The sequence below is a fragment of the Uloborus diversus genome, chromosome 8, assembly GCF_026930045.1.
Source record: "Uloborus diversus isolate 005 chromosome 8, Udiv.v.3.1, whole genome shotgun sequence".
Classification (NCBI taxonomy): domain Eukaryota; kingdom Metazoa; phylum Arthropoda; class Arachnida; order Araneae; family Uloboridae; genus Uloborus; species Uloborus diversus.
Window position 1 is genome coordinate 41,767,130 of NC_072738.1, and position 20,840 is coordinate 41,787,969.

Genomic DNA, 20,840 nt, shown 5'->3' on the forward strand with positions numbered 1-20,840 from the left:
TGGTAGCTTCAAAAAAAAAAAAAAAAAAAGTAAATGACACAATTTAAAAAATAACTTGTAAGTTATGTCGTATCTGCATACTTAAACTTCAAAATTTGTTTTGTAAACCTTCATTTCATTGACCCATTAACCACCACTGCTATAAATTACAAAAAAAAAAAAGCTTTCATGGAAAAATCAATCACAATAATTGAGAATTTTAATAAAGCAATTTAAGATTTTATACACTCATAATTTACCATTTTTGCACTTAAATGTCACAATAATCTATGAGATAAATAAGGTTAATGAATAGACAATGAAGGATAAAATTATGTATTCAACACCAGTAAATGGGCAGCTTAACAATGAACTATTTCTAAATAATTTATTGAAAATTATGATATACATTTTTAGTTATTTATATTATGTACAATACAAGGATACATAAGTCATCTTTTAATAGTCAAATTCATCATCATCATCATCAACAGTATTCTTTTTCACTGGTTTTATTTCTGGTTCCATTTCAGATCCAGATGAGTCAAAAAGAAGAGCTGAAAGTTAAATTTACCTGATCAGATTATTTATACATGCGGGCTTAATTCATTACTGTCGCAAATTAAGCATTTTTCGAAGATTCATTTATTTATTAAATAACTTTTCGCAGTCAATATTCAATACTGGAATTCACTGAACCCTGCATGCATTGCAGCAAATGCTTACTATGTTATAAGATTAAATTGTCCAAATCAGATACAAAGTGCAAATTCCACAACTCTGCTATTTTACATGAAGATAAAGTTGAACTGAATGCTCAGTGGATACAACTGATCAAATGTTTTGCAAAAAAAAAAAAAAAGAATATAACTGTGTAACTGTTGAAAAGATTTTTTTATCTACATATACAGTAGGCTCTCTGTTTAACGACTTTCAACGGACCACAAAAAATCATTCTTAAGTAGAAAGTGTCCTTAAATAGAACCATGAAAAGGCGTTGTTAAATAGAGCAATGTTAAACAGAGTGCCAACTGTATATGCATATACAGAGAATTCCGTTTTAACGTGCAAGACATTTTTGCAACCGTTAGTCCTAGATATATACTATTGCAAAAATGTTCAAAAACAGATGCAGAGTTAAGATATTGAAAGCTTTACGTGAAAAAAAAAATAAGTCAAAAAACACTAAATTAAACTTTTTATACAAGCCCCAGGTCCCCTAACTCATATTTAGGGAAATCATCTCCATTAAGAAAAAATTCCAACACAAAAAAATTGAAATTAGTACGACCAATATTCACAGAGATATGAAAAATTCGTGACTTACAACACTTTACACTCGCCGTCAATAACACCTTTTAGAGGGAAATATAGCAGTAAAAAGTGTTTAAAATTATGTGTGTGCATAGAGTGGTGTTTCAAATTGTTCGAGGTTTTCTAGCATGTTTTTGGGTATCATGGCATAACATTTGCATTTATTTTTGAATAGTAATGAAAAATATAAATACATTGTTTTCCTTACTTTGACGACATGTCATTCTTCTGAAAGGGTGATAAGTTCCAATCTCATCTTCAGTATGATCCCTTAAAACTTTGAACTGGAATATCTCCTTGAGTTTTGGTCGCACAAATATCAAGTTTTTTTTTTTGTCAGTAATAGTTCTCAATAGAGATTTTGAAAAGTTAAATTTTGTATTTTTTGACTTATTTTTATTTTTGCTTCAAACTTTTAATATCTTAACTCAGCATCTTATTTTGAACATTTTTACAATTGGAAGTATACATCTAGGACTAACGATAGTGAAAATAAAGGTCTTGCAGGTTAAAACGGAACACCCTGTATGTCTTGCATATAGCATTTGAATTTTTTACACTTTCGTCTTTGAACGTAATATTAATGCATTAAAAATGGGTGTCTTACCTTTTCGTCTACTTCTAAGTATATCAGCTTGTGTTTTGTTTCGGATATCAGATGTAGTACTTCTGAAAATCGAAAACTAGCAAATGTAACATTTTAATTAAAATTCAAATTAACAAAAAAAAAAAAAAAAGAAAAGAAAGTATTAAATAAAGCTTCATTAAACTACACAAGGGCTGTTTTTTTTTTTTTCCAATATACAGTATGAAAGCCAAGCAAGTGGGTTGTGTGCATAGTAAGTGACTATGTATCTCCCCCCTCGGCAAACTTGAGTGTAACATGCAATTTGATGTTTAGCTGCTGTTACATAAACATTGCTCTCCCTATTAACTTTCTCTTCAAGTGCGGATTGGATCGAATCAAGCATGCTTACATCACGCTTGGAATGAATCACAGTGGTAGAAAAACAAGTTTCTTTCGTTCAATTAGGCTGTATTTAAATCTCGCCTTGCAATTTAAAAATTATTTTAAAGAGAACTTTTCAAAAAATTTTAGTTTCTTTTTTTCTGAAGAATGAGAAATAATTCAAAATGTCTACACCTTGACAAGAGGTGTGACATCAATGAAGAAACATTGATGTTAAAAATTAAAACATTTACACTCTGAGTCTTCAATTGGTATTTGGGCACATTCTCTCTCAATGGCTGCTCCTTCTCAACTCATTGACTCTAGCATGTTTTGTGCTGTAAGCATTTTGCATGACATACCTCCATAGAAACAAGATGATTGGGGTCAAATATGGGGGGACCATAAGGGGGAAGGTGTAAGGGCATTGATTTTTCCTGGTTCCACTCGCAAAATTCATTACTCTGGTCATGATCATCTTCATTAAGAGTGAATACAAATCTAGGAATATAATTTTTTCACTGTGGGGGTTCAAAATGCGATTCAAAGACGCTCAACTGTCTCATGAGCCACTTGCCGAGTAGATTTGTAGGTTATTGAAAGAAGTATTTCAGTGACTTTTCTTCATCGGGGGAGGCTGAGGATGATCGTAATCACTTGAAATCTAAGTGGGTCATACACCTTTAAAGGAACCAAAGATAACTATGGCAGCATTTTAGATAATTATTTTTCAAATAATTGACTCCTTATTTACGCTCAAGAAATGACTTATCCACCTTCAGGATACAACCCCCTCCAAAACCAGCAGATGGATCCATCCTTGATCATAGCAGTAAACATAAGCCTTTTTTTTAGGATCTTTTAGGTTCAATTATAAAACATCAACGAAAAAAAAACATTGAAGGCAAAGCATTGGTGTTAGAAAAATATCAACCATGATACATAGATGGTGAAAACATCAACTTTAATGTTTCCCCTTAACCTAGAGATTAAAGAATAGCTTAGGCTTTTCAAATTTTCGCTGAATTAGTTTAAAAATAGAGCACTTTGGTAAAATCACATTTTGAAAATTCTTGAAAAATAAAAGAAGGAAATATTTGCAAAATTATTTTTTCAATCCTGTTTAAAATTGAATTTTGTACCACTGGGTCGAAACAAATTCTCCGCCACAACTAATGTATTTACTTTATATATGTTATAGATATATTTAGTGAGGACTTTAGTGTGTTTTGGCAGAGTGCAGTGTTCTGTTGCCTTTCTGATGCATTTAAGGGCCCCTGACACTGAAGTAGTCTTTTTGTCAATAAGTTTCCTGCCCTTTTTTATTTCTAGATACATGTTTGCTAACATAGTAACAAAAATTGGACTGTATTAAAGTTTTACTGCTTATTGCTGCGTACAGAAATGAAGCATTTATTGTATCTATAGAGAATTACTCAATTTCTTTTCTATCCTTTAAACAAAGCTCTGTTTTTTTTTTTAATATTGTAATTTTGTATTAAATTTTAAGATATTCTGGTCTACAATTTTTTTTTCATTCTGAAAAAAGACTTATGCAATACCTTGTTTTATCAGTCTTTTTTTCTATGGATGACATTTCTTTCTTTGGTTCTGCCTTCTGTACTTCTGGTGGTAGGCTCGGAGTCCTATGACAATTAATTACTAAATAATCAAAATAGTCATTCAATTACAAATCAAAAAAAGAGAGAGAGAGAGTCATTTTAAAAATCACAATGTAGTATATATACAGGGTGCTGCAAAACTAATGGTCCATACTGAAACGGGTAATAGATCTTGCCAAAACAAACTGCCTTCACAATGCAATGTGAGGTCGGAAGGCAATCAGCAGGCCGGGAGAGGGTACTTGGTTTGCAGAAATGGGGAAAGCAAAAAAGATCAAGAACAACAATATAAAGACAAAGAACCTTTAATTATTACAAATGCTCAAATGAGCGTCTGCCAGCTGCAAAATAAGCTTCACATCAGCTATGCATTTAACATCGCACATGTTAAAATATTCATGTCACATCATAAAGGTCTGCTGTGCTTTTTCGGGGAAGGTCCTCTGGTTACACCATGGGCATCTTGTACATGACACTTTTTAGCTGTCCCCAAAGAAAATAAATCAAAATAGAACAAATTGGAAGATCTGGGAGGCCAAGAGACTCACCCTTCGTGGTCAATTCATCTGTTTGGAAAGGCAGTATCCAGGTAGTTATGAACATTCCTGGAAAAATCAGCTGGTGCTCCATCGTGTTGGATTGATATGATGCCTCGAACGTTTGCTGGTACATGTTCATAAATCGGGCAACACCTGCTGGAGGAAGGAACAGTTCTTGTGCCATTCAAAATAACAAATTATAAAATCATAAATGAAGGATCTTTGTCTTCATATTGTTGTTTTTAGTCTTTACTGCATTCCCCATCTGCGAACCAACTATTCTCTCCTGGTCCGCCATTTGCTCTCCTATCCCACATTGCATTGTGAAAGTTGTTTGTTTTGGCAAGATCTATCGCCCCTTTTAGTACAGACCATTAGTTTTGCAACACCCTGTATATATAATCCTACAATAAGATAAATTGCTAGATTGAAACTAACACAAAAGATAGTAAAACTTACAAAGAGCTAGGCTTTTTAACAGCTTTAGATAAGGCTTTTTCTACAGAATCTTCAGATTCAGAGTCAGAAGATACTTGCTTTTTCTGTACTTTAAATGTTAGATTATTACCCAGTAATGCTTGATATGCAGGAGTATCTGAAATAATAATAAAAAAATGATGAAATATTAATTATAAAGTCAAATAATAATAAATTTAAATAAAATCTTTGTATTATTATGAGTTCAATTTGAAAACAAATTGCTATTAAAATTATTCGAAACTAAAATTTTACATTTTACATGTATTTTCATACAAAAGAATAGAAAATAGCTGTGTTCTAAATCAAATTATCTGAACAGATAGATGCATGTAATGCAATATTTCTGCAAAGCCACCTCTAGCAAAATGTATATTGCAGCATACAAAAATCCAAGTTTTAAGTCTTTTAATAATGTTTTGACAGTTGAAAAGTAACATTGTTTAACTTCTGAACCAATAGAAAAGCATTTGATTCAGACTCAGGCAGGGTTCATGTTTTAACATCAAAAATTGTTTTTGATGTGCCATATATCAAGAATTAGTATAAACTATCAAAAATGCTGAGAATATCATTAAAACAGAGTGTATAAGAATTTTTCAGCATATTATAAATTCACATTAAAGATACACAGAAAAGTAATGTTTCAAAAGGTACTATTTAGTTGCCCTACTGTAGTTTGATGTCATTTAAGCTGCAATGGTATCATTAAAACTTGAGCAAGGATTAAAAAAACCTTTAAGCAAACACAAAACTTGCACAAAAAAGGGAGTTATTATTACTACATACATTTTATGTCAAATCAACACAAAAAGTGCAATTTTCCACTCACCATCTCTCAATTTCATCTAAATATTTCAATCTTTTTGAAAATTAATATCAATTAAGAGCACCAAATTTGACCTTGTGCTAGTATATTGTAGTTAATAAGAACTAAATTAACAACTGCAGTAGTTGTTTACACATAAAATAAATAAAATTTAATTAAATTTTTATACTACAGTGAAACCTCCCTTAACGGATACTCCCAAATAACGGACACCTCTAATTAACGGACATTTTTGCAAGTCCCAGTCCCTCAATATAGGCCATTCCATGTAATTCACTCTGATTAACGGAACGGACAGTTATTTCACAAAAAAAATTTCCCTTGCGATCGTAGCACTTCCGGTTTTTTTTTTCTTTTCACAGAATATCTTAGTAAGTTTTGCCTTACAAAGCTTTTCATCCTCCACAACTGATATTCCACTCCCCCCCCCCCCCCGTCATTTCCTTATCACTGTTTCCTGAAATTAAAAGGATGATAATGGGCAGAGGCAGCGATTGGGGCTTAAAAGTTGGAAGCAGAAAAAAAAAGAACTAAAAGACGTGGTACTTTTTGCGGGCAGCAAAAAATGAAAAAGAAAAAAAAAGTTATAATTTTGTTACGGCTAGTTTTGAGAGTATTGAAGCAGATAAGCAGATAAGTGAAAACTGATGCCAGTCTAACAATTAACATACGTTTTTCTTAAGATTTTAATGAATTTTGTACACAATAACTATTCAAAAGTTAACATAAAAAGGAGGAAACTGGGCGCTTTTTCTAACTGGGGCTCTCGGGAGATGCAATTGAGTAAACCGGCGCCGGTAGTAGACGGCTTTATGGCGCCGTGGTTTCGTTGGGCTGTTTAATTTTTAGACATGAAAAAGATTTGCCCATATTCAAGGTCATATTGCCAACTGTCAATCATGCAATAGTGATACTGGAGATAAAATAAAAATTAACCATAAAAAGTGTGTGTGTGTGTGGGGGGGGGGGGGGTTCTCCGCCGAATCACCGCCGTTGGTAATGGGGTATTCATATCCTGAGATGAATGATGAATTGAGAGGCAAGCGAATCTGCTTTTCATGCAGCAATCGTAGCTTTGCAGTTGCAAACTTTCCTAAAGGCGAGTTGATTTTTTTGTGTGACAATATTATTTGAGTTTTAAAATGGCAACTAAAAGAAAGAGACTGACATTAAAAGAAAGAATTAATGTTTTGGCTGTTGCCGAAAAAGAAAAAATAAGTGTGCATTGTCTTGCCGATCGTTTTCAAGTTGGGAAAACTCAAATCAGCGAAATTTTAAAAGATAAAGACGAAATTAGAAAATTGTGGATTGTGAGTTCGAATGAAAATTTGAAAAATGTAAAGTTACGCAAAACAGAAACCAGATTGTGTTTTACAAAGGGAGCAACAGCCCATTTTGAAAAAAGCAAATTAAGTAGTTCCTCCTAATAGCGGACACCTCCGAATAACGGACAAAACTTCTAGTCCCTTGACTGTCCGCTATTCGGAGGTTTCACTGTAATAAATTTAGTTCCGACTCAATTTTTATTTAACGTTATAGTTCCAATACATTATGCATCAAGTAAAAAGAAAAATGCAAATAAACAGATGCAACACACACAATACAGAGCTGACATTCCACTAAGCATGGTAACTCGTTGATATTTTACAACAAAATGTTGCAGGCATTTTTATCAGTGTTCTGGTGCAATCCTCAACAAACAATAAAAATATGTTGGGGAGAGGTACTAGAGTTGCCCAAAACTACAAAAGTGAATTTTTTTTGTGTCCTAACCTCCCTTTTGTCTCCCCCCCCCCTCAAAAATATCAATTCAAGTTGGATTTAAAAAAAACTGCAGCAACCTCTATCATGTAAATAATTACTGAATCAATGCAAAATGAATATTTTTTAGTTCTATTTTTCTGTTGAATTTTAATTATTGCTTCAAATTTAAGTACTTTTGCAGCTGGTATGAAATCTTACAAGCAAGACTAGCTTAATTTCTCAAAAAATGTTTAATAATAGAAAAAAAATCGGGAAAAAAAGGAAAATTCTAAAAGTAAACTGAAAAAAATTTGAATCAAATACTAGTTAGAGGAGTTTCTTTGTCAAAAAAATCATCCAAATCAGACTCCACAGACACAGGTTCAGAATGAAGTGGTGATTGGAGTTCTGAAAAAAGAAATAAAAGTACATGATGAATTATTTACAAATGTGCATTAATAGGAAATTTGAATTATTTAGCTAGATTTATTTTATGAAACAAAAAAATGTTTTTTGTTATGTCAGTGGATAATCAACTGATTAGTCCAGCACTTTTGGAAACATTAAGTACAATGCAAGAAGTTCATTGTTATGAAAGCTATCATATTAGAAAATAAATCAACTTCAACATCTAACAGAGATCATAGGAAAAAGAAAGAACTAATCAGTAGTAAGCAGTATCACATCACAGCTAAGAAAACTAACTGCACAATTTCAACAACATAGGAATATTAAAATTTAGTAACTGAGAAATGATCTGCTCAGTAAAATGTACTAGAAAATGAAGCTTGGTATGTGTACTATGTGTGTACATTATACATGGTGTCTCAAAAGGTTGTTGACAAACTTAACATGCTGATGTGTCATATAATGATGAACAAGATTTACATAGGAATATGTGTTTGCAAACGCAATGCTGGCGCATTACACGCACACTAAGTCGGACACCGACCGATGCACAAGTGCACAACATGTTGCATATTTACTACACAAAGACAGTTTTACACAATATTTTAATTTTTAAGGAAAGCTTAAAAAAGTTGCTTAAACTTACGTCCCTCCAGCTCTCATAATCGGGTCACAATGACAATGCTGCGATCGGTGAAATCTTGTCAGAATGGATTGTTATTACGACGGTCTGTATGTTGTCGTTACAACGTGTGTATGACAGCTGAAGGCAGCAAATTTCAACAACAGCTATAAGCCATGATTTATTTAATTAAAATAGAATCATTAGCTTTAGAATTTCATAAATCTAAAAAAATTTTAATTACACATTGATGCAGCTAATTTTAGATCATAATTTACTTAAAAGTAATAAAATTTAACAATGTGAATAAGCTATTGGGCATGATTAGACTATTATATACAATAGTAGAAAATAAACTCAATGGGAAAGTCAAATGAAATGCTTGGAACATACATACAAAACAAAGATTTATAAACTAAAAATATTTTATAACTGTTATATTTTTCAAGTTTTTATAGATGTCACTCCATAGTAAAATATTTATGTACTCAGCATATTTTATGGATATGTTAATGTCATACAAATGAAGAAAAATTACAACTTTAGTAGGGTTGTAGGTACTCAGAACAGTGTACCGGAAGAGGCTATAGTAGACAAGAGGGTAGATAGCTTTAAAAGAGCCATTAATCTTCATTGGGGACTAATAAATTGACTAGGGAACAGCCTAGTCAGAGTATGTTGCTGATCATCACATTTGTATTTGTATTGCAAGAACAGATTTCACTTCATGCCAACATTTCTTTTATTAATATCAAGTAGTTTTTCCTTTTTTTTTTAAATATGGTTTTCATTGTTTTGAAACTCCAACCTTTGAAAAACTTTTTATTTCTACTTTTTAATTTTATAAATGCACTTATTACGGGCAATAAATCTCTATATGTGGCAGATAAACATCTTAAAATTTGCAGCTGTTGAGCAAAGTTTTATAAATGCTATTACATGCATTATAATTTATTTTAACACTCATTTGATTTATTAACACACTTACATAAACTTCAACTGATCTTATTTTTTTTTTTTTTTCACTTTAAAATATTTTACAATCAGTTTATACATATTTATGTATGCTATTTTTACATTAAAATATTACTTGAATAGGAAAAATCTATACATAATTATTCATTATTTTCAAACTTCAAACTTTTAATTAAAAACTTTCAGTTTACTGATGAAGTGGACGAAATGGACAAAATGACATTTTGTCCGGGATGGTTTTTTCCAGGTTCCTTCCGAGGTGGACAAAACAGGACAACCCTGATTTAAAGGTCATTATAGATTCTGAACTTTTTAAAGATTGTCTGGTAAATTAGTGATTGAATTTTTAGTATCAACCAAAACACTTGTAAGATTTAAAATGAAAAAAAACATGGGGGACATGTAGGGGGAAATCTGGGGCAAAGTAAAATAGTTGACTTTTTTTTTTCAAAATGAACAAACTGGAAATTTGTTTTGAAGATTACAGTTCATAAAGAAAGAACAATGTATTTTACAATAAAACTTCCGCTGAAACATTAATTTTTTCAGTAAATTTGCGTTTTCAAAAAAAAAAGAAACATTTTCACTTTATTTTTCATGGAGCGAAGTGAAAAATAAAATATTTTTCTAATGGAATATTTCCTATTTGAATACAAAAAAATATTTTTCATCAAATGAATCAGTAAATACAGTTGAGTGAATAAATGAAAAGATAATGAAACAATAAACAAATAATTAAATTAATTAATAACTACGAAGAAAAATAAATGAGTCAGTAAAAGATTGAATGAATAAGAAAATAAGTCAATGAATGAATAAAAAAGTGAATTTCTCGATGAAGGAATGTAAAAAGATTTAATTAATAAGTGAATACGTAAGTAATTTTGTAAATAATTGAGTGAGTAAATGAAATAAAATATTGGCTGTTAATGTTGGGAAATGTCAAGTGCTACATTTAGGGCATGGAAATAAGCGTATGAGATATCGTTTACAGGGTTCAGTCATAAATCAGGCAGAAAATGTTATGGATCTGGGGGTCTTAATAAGTTAGGATTTAAAGTTAAGCCAACAGTGCAGCATTGCTAGTAACAAGGCCAATAAGATGCTTGGGTTTATCAATAGATCTATTTCAAACAAATCTAAAGAAGTTTTTCTGCCCTTATATAGAAGTTTGGTAAGACCTCATTTGGAGTATGCTGTTCAGTTTTGCCCTCCTTATCTTAAGAAAGACATTAATGTATTGGAAAGGGTTCAAAGGCGAGCTACAACGCTAATTAATGGACTTTCTCACTTAGATTATGATTCCAGGCTTAGAAGGTTAAAAATGTACAGTCTTGAGCAAAGAAGAGACCGAGGGGACATGATTCAGTTGTTTAAATTTATTAAAATGAAAGATGTTACGGGGCTGAAGTTTAGCACTGAAAACAGGACAAGGGGTCATTGTTTTAAGCTATTTAAATCTCAGGCTAACATGGATATTAGGAAAAATTATTATCATAGCAGGGTAGTGAAACCTTGGAACAGTTTACCGGAAGAGGTGGTAATGAGCAAGGGAGTAGATAGTTTTAAGAGGGCCATTGATCTTCACTGGGGATTGTAAATTGACTAGGACCAGTCTAGCTGGGCCCAGAGCCTGTTGCTGGTCGTCACATTTGTATTTGTATTTCACTTTGCTCTATCCACTTTGCCCCGCCTGTACTTGAACATTTGTAAAAAATATTTTAAATACAAAGAAGTTTAATATTAATTAAATAAATACTGCACTGAATCTTTGAAGCTCTTAATTAATATTTAAAATATAATAACAAGAATTTCATCATTTTATAATAAAAAAATAATCTTTGATTTTCAACAAAATATTACAATATGGGTATCATTTTTTAAAAAATTGCCTGCATTGTCATATGTTTTAACCTTTGGAGGAATATTTTCCTGACTGAAATAGGGTTCATGTGATACTGCATAGTTAAAATATTTTCAGAAAATGAACACAAATTTATATAATTTGCAGTGCAATAAAACTATTAGTTAAAATATTAATACACCAATTATTTGTGGCTTGTGCCTTACATTTTTCCTTCTAAACCTTAGAAGTATTTTTATAGCTATTAAAAATTCACAAGCACAAAATTTCCATTTAGTCTGTAAGAAGTTCTGAATCTGTATAGAGCTTCAAATCTAAATGAAGACAACTGAAGAGAACTCCTCCACTTCTCCCCCGAATGGTAACAAGACCTTCTTGATTTTGGTGGGAAATGTGGAGTGACTTCCTAACGCCATCCAACTAAGAAACCCGTAACAACAGCTGACTTGATTGAAATTTTGACAAAATACAGTAACACCATCAAAATCAACATTTTAAGTACATAATTAAGGTTGATTGTAATTTGAAGAAAAACATATAAATGATTTTTTTAAAGTATAATTTGGAAGAGAAAATGATGTTACTTTCAAAAACATAAATGGTAAGAAGAATTAATTACAAAATGATTAAAAGTTACTTAACATTTTAGAAAAAAATCTACATGAGGCATTAAAAAATTATTTTCTACATTTTAGTGCATTTTAAAAACATAGTAAATTGAACTTTTTATTTCAATAATTATTACTAAAAAATAGCAATGATGATAATAATAATAGTCTCTTATTAACACAATTACTATCTAATTGTTAAAACGGTTCTCACACAAAACATACACATTTAACTATGCATTTAATTTTGCAGCAAGTTACCGCCCTAAACCAGGGCTAAGGCAGAAATACATAAAATACACTGCCAGCTCAGTCATTCCATCGGAGTGCTTTTTAGCACTCATCAGCCCGGAATAGGAAGTGACTGAGTTGGAGGCGGAAAACCTCTCAAAGGAGCCAAGAGACCACCAGACAGGTAACTGCAGCAAGGTGTGCTAATTCTACATCAGCTACCAGTTTGCTTAGCTCTCTTGGCTCCTTTAAGAGCTTTTCAACTCCAGCTCAGTCACTTTCTATTCTGGGCTGATGAGCGCTAAAAAGCACGAAACTGCAGTCCTCGGATGAAATGACTGAGCTGGCAGTGTATTTTATGTATGCATTTAATTTAATATTTTACAATACCTGCTGCACTCATGGATGATTCACTCCTTAAATCATCTGCTTTGACATTCAGGTGACTCATCACTTCAGCAGCACCTACTTTGTCAGTAGCTAAATCATTATCAGGATAGATGTCCTTCTTCGCCACAGTGATAGTTTCATTCAAACCAGCATGAGCACCAGTATCTCTCTCACTAAGATTATTGCTGTTTTTGTAATTCTGAACATCTTCCCCTAGCCTATAACTTTCATTAGACTTCTCAGATTCTAAAAAGTTGAACTCATGATTCATACTCTCATCATCGCTCTTTGTGCCAACATTAGATTCATTTAATGTTGGTTCATCCCGTACAGAAGCATTTAGCGGCTGAGAATTTTCTTCCTCACGTTGATGAATCTCCTCTCCAACAACTTGTGCCTCTTCCACAGCATTTGGAAGAACGACTACATTGCTCACATTTATGTTTTGGTCAGTTAAAAGATTTGATGTTAGTATTGAATCACGAGATATATCAACTTTTCTTTCCAATTCAAAATTTGACTTTGCATTATCGGTTTGGATGCTTCGGCCAGAAGGCATATCAACTTTTCTTTCCGATTGAAAAGTTAATCTTCCAATATCGTTTTCGATTTTTAACTGGTTGCTGGCGTTCAGAGTGATGTCCCTCTCTGTTTTGTGATCTAAAACTTCACTTATTGATTGTGTAAGATCAAAAGCATGATTAATATCGTTAAAGTCTGGCGTTGATGTTTTTGGATGATTTGCTGTATTTATACCAGTTTCCTCAATATTGGATTCATAAAATGCGTTAGCATCCTTATGGTTGCTTGTATTATGGCTTAATAAAAAGTGACACTGGTCACAAAACAAATCTTCTGTTTGCACACAAGAATCTTGTTTAAGAATGTTCCAATTCTCAGGATTATATCCAACATTCAATGTGCTGGAAACTGGATAAGAAGGAACAGGAGTTTCTATTCTTTCTTGCACATTCCTCCAAGCAGAAAGATGAGGATCAAACATAGTGCTCTATACGAAAAGGAAATTGTATTCTTATTTACTAAACAGAACACAAGTTGAAATGTATTATGAGAATAACAATTGAAGAACTGTAATTAAAAAACATACAGTAAAGTAATTTGAATCAAAATGGGGATTTTAAGTTCAAACACTTTTTAACTAATCAAGTTCATAGAAAGCTCTGAAACAGGGGTTGGAATAGAGATTTTTTAAAAAAAAATCTTTTCATAAAATTTTGAGATTAAACACGTTTTAACTAATCAAATTCATGGAAAGATCTAAAACAGGGGTTGGAATAGACATTTAAAAAAAATTAAGACACTGTTTTGATAAAATTTTAGGAAATTTTAAAGGCAGCAAATGTCAAGAGCTACAACACCATTATTTTGAGCACATGCTTCATTTTTAGGAACTTTGTTACAGATTGCATCCCTCTACTCCTCCCTCCCCCTATTTTTTCTTAAAAGAAAATCAGAACAGATTCTTCAATTTTGTCCAAAATATAAGTATACTGCAATATTTCCTTACTCTCCTTTTCCGGTTCAAATGCAAAACGTTGCAAGGAAAAATGTTGTAAATGCCTTGTTTTGTCAAGTTGAAATTCTTATGGGTAGATTAAGAACAAAAACAACAACCACTAGTTTTGACCCCTATCTGCTGTGTCTCCCTTCCACTCTATAATTCAAACTTTATGAAACATCATCACAGGGATAGAAATCTATTCCTATTCTTAAGGGGGGGGGGGAATTCCCTTAAAACTTTACACATGCTTACTTTATTTAGCCCCAGTTTCCTGTAAAAATAAATAAAGAAAAAATTTAAAAACAAAGCTAAACTTAAAAGTTACACATAACAAGTTTTCTTTTATAAATATTTGAAGTATAAATATCCCTAACCCCTCTCCCCATATCTTCACTGGAAGATATGGTTGTACAATGATTTTGTTCCCGTTCGAATGTTCATTGAACTGGAAAAAAAGTTAATTAATAAATAAAAAATAAAAATTTCTCTTGAATAATCTTAAAATTAAAACAAATATATTGCTTGAACCCAAATACACGTGATTTTAATCATGAATAAATGCTAATTATTGTGTATTAAAAATAATAAAAGAAAGACTTTGTCTAAAAGAAGCGCTTGCACATCATTTGCAACAAATATTAATATCAGGTCTTATTTTGGGGGAAATATCATATTTAAAGCTTATAAAAACAGTTTTTACTGATTGGTAAATTAAGTCACTAGAAAAAAATCAAGTGGAAGTCACTCAAATTTAGTTTGCTTATACAGAAAGAGACTTAATATAGAAAATAAATGAATGGACTGATTGATAATTAGAATATCTTAACTATTTTAAAAGGGATTTAATACATAAAAGAAATGAACAGATTGATTGATAATTGGAATTTCTTAATGGTTTTAAAGTTTAAGTATTCAAATTTTTTTACCTTGAGTATACTTAGCTTTTCAATATTAAAAAACATTTGGTCTGTTCTTCGGTCCATATCATCCATTTGTCTTATCAAATTTTTATACACTTCTTCAGTTTCTCTTTCTCGCTGATTGATTTTACGAAGATACTCTTGAAGCGAATCATTGCTACTATTGAGAAATAATTAATTTTGAGTTCTTTGAAAATCAAGGCCAATATAATAGAACAAAACAAAAGAAAACATTAAGCTTTGATGAATTTTATAATCATGTCATGAATACTAAACATGTACTGTATTTTCCTGCATATTATCCGCGGGCGGCCTATAATCCGCAGGTCCTAAAATCGGCCTGAAGAAAAAAAAGCTTCGCATAATCTGCAGCGGCGTATAATCTGCAGATAATAATATACTACGATGCAAAAAGATAAAGTTTGAATTTAACATACCATTTCAGCAACTAAACTAAAAACATGAAAAAGTAATTACTTTGAAGGCATAATCAAAATTAATCTGAACTATAATCTAAAATGTATCGATTTCTTCTTGAAATCTTTATTATAGTATGCTAATTGCTTGAAAAACAAAGAGTCAAGACAAAGGAGCAAACGGTCTAATCTTGCGCAAATGGCTACCTATTTCACTGTAATGTTGCTTTTTTTACATGACCTGAATCGCCAAGAGGAACATTCAAGCAACGTAAAATAACCAACATACAGGCAGGTAGCGAAGAAGAACATGCATGCATCGTAAAATAAACAACATTCAGTCGGCGTACGGTCTCGATCCCGTGAATCCTACTGTAAAAATATTGAGGTTCAATGTGTTGGTTTTAAGAGGGAAAAAAATCACAGATAATCCGCACCTCATAAACTTTGCCTTTTTTAGCAGATAATCCGCGGATTATACGCAGGAAAATACGGTACTAAGCAGCATGTCAGACAGCCGAAGGTTTTGTTCTTTTATTATTTTCGGCTTGATTATAAAAAATTTTTTGGGGAAGGAAACAATTTATCAGATATATATTCTAGCTTACTAAAAAGTTGCAATAATAGTCAAGAAAAATCAATCCTTTACAACACAGGTTCCTAAACTTTTTGTACCGTGGGCATATTTTTTCTAATTATTATAGATTCCTAGCTAGGTGGTTTTAAAGGGATTCAAAAATAACTCAGGCATTGTAATATAAATAAGATTTTAACTTCAAAATAGCCTATCCCCCCCCCGAACCTCTCTGGCTGAATCTATGAATGGAGGTGTGGAATATCAAAACCAGATCAATTCACTTTCTTAAATTTTACAAGAGAAGCAAATAGCATTTTCAGATTGTGCTATTTGTCAAAGAAAATCAGTTGTATACAGCTGTTTTCCACCTGATTGAGTTAGATGCTTTTAAATCTTTTTGTATTAGGAATCCATCAAATAACAAATTACAAGGAAAAAGCTTTCGATACTTCATGGTTTGAGCTGGTTTTAATAGTAGTGTGTGAATTCAACGTTTCTCTTTCCTTGATCCAAGGATGGATACAAGGGAGAGGTGATGGGGGCGATCGCCCCCTCCTTCAGCTGAGATGCATGAACTCACCTTCGAAACATTTTAGGTATTGAAGTTCTAAAAACGTAATTTTATACAATCTTCAATAATGTTACAAAAGAGAGGGCACTCTCTTGAAATTTTTTCCGAATTGTAGTCTTACAAACTTGACTAGGGCACATCTTGCAACACTTTAGTGATAGGGATCGGAACTCTGTACAAGAAGTTTTTCAAAATTCAAAAAACGAAAATTTTAGACAGTCTTAGAGGACATTAAATGGGGTTCGGGGGACTCTCCTCCAGAAAATTTTTTTTATTGAAGTCTAAAAATAAGCTATTATGCAATACTGATGACGTTAAAGTAAAGGAAGGATGGGATTCATTCCTCCAGAGTTTTGTAGAAATCAAGTTCCAAAAAAAAAAACTTAATTCGAGACGATCTTCCATTATGTTAGGAGATGAAGGTACGGAGGAAAATATGCGTTTTACATATATGCTGGTCTTTCTCTCTCTCGGATTTTTCAGCTTGCTGGCTAATGCAAGAAAATAAGATATAATCACTTAAAAAATGGTGTTGCTTTTTTTAAGTGTATGTGTGCATGATTGAATTGGTTTTTACACTTAGAATCTTGCTTACATGAAAATAATATTATCTCTTATGACTCAAACTTGACTGCTATAGTAAATTTGTAGCCATTAGCAAAGGCCAAATGAATTGGCTTATAAATCCGCCTTTGTTAGACATAGGCCCGGATCCATAAATTTTGGGCACCCCTGCAACAAAATTTGTAGGGCCCCTCCTTGAGGCCAGCAGTGTATATTTGCAATGTTAATAAGTCCTAGTGGTATTTTTATTATAGTAGTGTGGCTCTCCAAGGCACACAGATGCTTCCCTAGCCACCATACTCTCCTGACCTGTCACCAATCGAACATGGGTGGGATGTGATTGGACGCCGTTTGCAGATTTTGTCCCTGCCTCGTTCAGAAGACGAACTGTGGCAAATGGTTGAAAGGGAATGGAGAGTCATCCCTCTGGACACTATCCACACCCTTATTGACTCTATGCTCGACGTGTTTCTTTGTGTATCGCTGTCCGGGGTGGTCCTACATTCTACTGAGTCGACGCCGTTCTCGCCCTGTATTCTGCCTTTCATTTTGAAATTAGGATCATTTATTATTCCTTGCTGTCTCTGTCTTTTTTCTAAATTTCATTACTTTCTGACCACTCCTTTTTGGTGTTGCATTTTCATTGTCGAGCAGTGTATTTATTGGCAATTTTTTTCAGTAAAATATTTTTAAATGAACATTTTGGAGAAAAATATTAATAAATACTCATTAATTAAACCTCATTAATATCTATATTTATGCATTACGAATATTGCAGTAAATACAAATTGATTAGATTACACCCCTTTAGCTTTAGCATAGTTTTGGACGCAGGGCCGGATTTGGAAGTGTTGGGGCCCCGGGGCAACGAAGGAGTGGAGGCCCCTAATCAAGGTTCGAAAAGATAATCATATTTTCGAAAATATACAATACTGTGATATATATCTGAATATTTTGATTATGTATTTATCCGATATTTTGGACCCGTGAAAGTTAGGATATTTTGTAAAAATTTTATTGTGGGGCCCCCTTTGCTGTGGAGGCCCCGGGGCAGTAGCCCCGCCTGCCCTCCCCTAAATCCGGCCCTGTTTGGACGATAAAAACCACCTGTCCTGTCCTAAACCAGTGTTGGACAGTCCAAAACCCAACACTGCATTCAACCTGTTGCAAGTAAGCATGTCATTTAGCAGGGTCAGGGCAATTTCCCCCCTCCAGGCTTTGAAAAACTAATGTATTTACATGTACATGGGCATAGTTTTTGGTATAATTTACATTGAGTATATACCCCTTACATCCTGTAGAAAAATTTAAAATATTACGCCTGATTGCAAGTAATAACTGCTGTTTGTAACTATTGTTGTTGTTAGACCACAGAAATCACTCGGGTATCTGAACACGAGTAGACACTGCTACTCGATTTAAGGCAGAAAGATACAACTTCCATTTACAGAGTACCACTAAGGTGGAAGTCTGATTTAGCTCACATAGCATATGATAGATGTTAGCAACATCTATCAACATTTCAATAATTTTGATCCAAATCGTAAGTTGAACAACTCCTGGTTCAGAACCCAAGATGCATTGATTCACATAGAGGACTTTATAATCTAATTGATTAGGACCAGTCTAGCTGGGCCCAGAGCCTGTCGCTGGTCGTCACTTTTGTATTTGTATCATGACATATTTAACATGTTACCCCAGTTACCATCCGCGAACATGAAGGATCTTCAACCAGCTGGCATCAAACCTGGAACACTTCAATTATGAGTCCAACACATTACCAATCAGGCTACCAAGTACATACAACCCTATTGAAGCAGTAATTTATTGTTATTAAAAAAATTAGTCTAGGCTTTTAGTAACTTAAAACAACAATCTTTGACTCTATCTCCTGTGTTGAAATTCAGCACAATTACCCTTTCCACTTCCACAATTTTAAAAACTGAATCAGATTGTCTTCAACACTGGGACTGTAGATATTAAAATTTTTAAAACAGTTAACACATAAAAAATTTTACAACAGCTTAAATACATACGTTTTTGTCACCAAAAAGGAATTTAAACTTTTTTCACTGTTCAAAAACTGTTGCTCCCTAAAAAAGAATGAAAGACATAAATACAAAAATTTCAAAACCATAACACCAGGTGAATATTTTTTTATAAAATCAAACAAAATGATTCCTTTTTAATATTTTGTTTCTTAGAACAAATCTACATCTTAGAAATCTACAGTATAGAAATACATTATAGCCATGATCCTCCACGTATATCTGCCACCGCATACTTTCAATATGAAGCAGATTAGATGTTCACCAATGTATCCAGGGGCTCAAAGAACATTTTTGGTTCAGTGGAAGGAAATTCTCAAATGATGCAATCAAGCAACACTGTTTTTTAAATATGAGCTTGCACATGGTGGGGGAGGTGAGACAAAGTGAAATAGAAAAGATGGACTGAGCATTTTCAAAATGAACAAATTGGAAAACATAAAGAATATATTGGAGATAGTGATCATAACAGCATTAGGTTCCGGGTTAAATTTGAAGTGTGCAAAGATGATAATTTTAGGTTTGTGCCCAATTTCAGAAACACCGATTTTGTTGCACTTAGGCAGAGCTTGAAAGAGGTTTTTTCGTCAGGGTTGGAAAATAACGACGTAGATCAGCAGTGGACGGAATTTAAGGATAAACTTGCTAAAACCGTTGGGGACTATGTTCCATTTAGGAGAAAAGGTGTTAGTACCAAAATTTGGCCCATGTGGTTCTCCAGGGAGACTAAAGAAGCTCTTAATTATAAGCAAGCCACTTTTCGTAAGTTTAAAGAAACTGGTCAGAGTGCGGAGAGGCTCCAGTATGGTAAGGCAAGGCGAAATTTTAAGTATTTGGTACGGATTCAGAAAAGGGAATTGGAGCAAAGGCTGGCAGATGACATTGATGGGAACCCTAAGAGGTTTTTTGCTTACGCTAATTCTGGGAAAGCTCGAAACAGTCAAATTGGGCCTTTGGTTGATGAGTATGGAAATTTAATCCAAAACGATAGGGATATTGCAAATGTTCTAAATAACTTTTTTTCCAGTGTGTTTAACGATAATTGTATCTCAACAGTTGACACTAACAAGACACAAGCTATTATACAGCTTGAGGATTTGGTATTTTCCAGGGAGGAGGTTTTATTTCATTTGAAAAAGATTAAAGCAACTAAAGCTCCGGGACCAGATAATATTTATCCAAAAATTTTAGTTGAATGTGCAGAGGAATTAGTGGATGTTATTTTGAATATTTTCAATGCTTCTTATAACTCGGGGATGGTGACAGAGGACTGGAAGCTGGCTAATATAACGCCACTCTTCAAGAAGGGGTCTAAAGGTATTGCTGGGAATTATAGACCTGTAAGTTTGACTTCGGTGATTTGTAAGATTTTCGAAACTTTGATCAAAATTAAGATCATGATGTTCTTAGAGACTAATAGTCTGTTGACTAGTTTGCAGTATGGTTTCAGGAAAGGTAAATCCTGTACTACTAATTTATTGCATTTCTACGACAAGGTTACCTCAGCTTTAGATAACAAAAAATGTGTGGATGTTGTTTATATTGATTTTCAAAAAGCTTTTGACAAGGTACCGCATGTTGCTCTTCTCAGCAAGTTAGCTGACATTGGAATAGGAGGAAAAACTTTACTTTGGGTTAGAAATTGGCTTACTGGTAGGAAGCAAAGAGTAGT

At 33.0% G+C, this 20,840-nt stretch overlaps 1 protein-coding gene across 2 annotated transcripts in view; it reads right to left on the bottom strand.

Moving 5' to 3' along the window:
• Positions 1 to 399: 399 nt before the first annotated feature.
• LOC129227790 (uncharacterized) overlaps positions 400 to 20,840 on the bottom strand; it is a 33,001-nt gene continuing 12,560 nt past the window's right edge. The window contains exons 3-10 of one of the 2 annotated variants that reach the window (XM_054862399.1): positions 19,157 to 19,213; positions 14,999 to 15,152; positions 12,551 to 13,559; positions 7,777 to 7,860; positions 4,863 to 4,998; positions 3,805 to 3,888; positions 1,901 to 1,962; positions 400 to 536 (exon numbers count right to left, since the gene is read on the bottom strand). In XM_054862399.1, the coding sequence (XP_054718374.1) occupies positions 439 to 536; positions 1,901 to 1,962; positions 3,805 to 3,888; positions 4,863 to 4,998; positions 7,777 to 7,860; positions 12,551 to 13,559; positions 14,999 to 15,152; positions 19,157 to 19,213 (1,684 nt within the window). In that variant the 3' untranslated portion in view covers positions 400 to 438. Of the gene's footprint in view, positions 537 to 1,900; positions 1,977 to 3,804; positions 3,889 to 4,862; positions 4,999 to 7,776; positions 7,861 to 12,550; positions 13,560 to 14,998; positions 15,153 to 19,156; positions 19,214 to 20,840 lie in introns of both variants that reach the window. The other variant, XM_054862400.1, reaches the window with a different exon arrangement.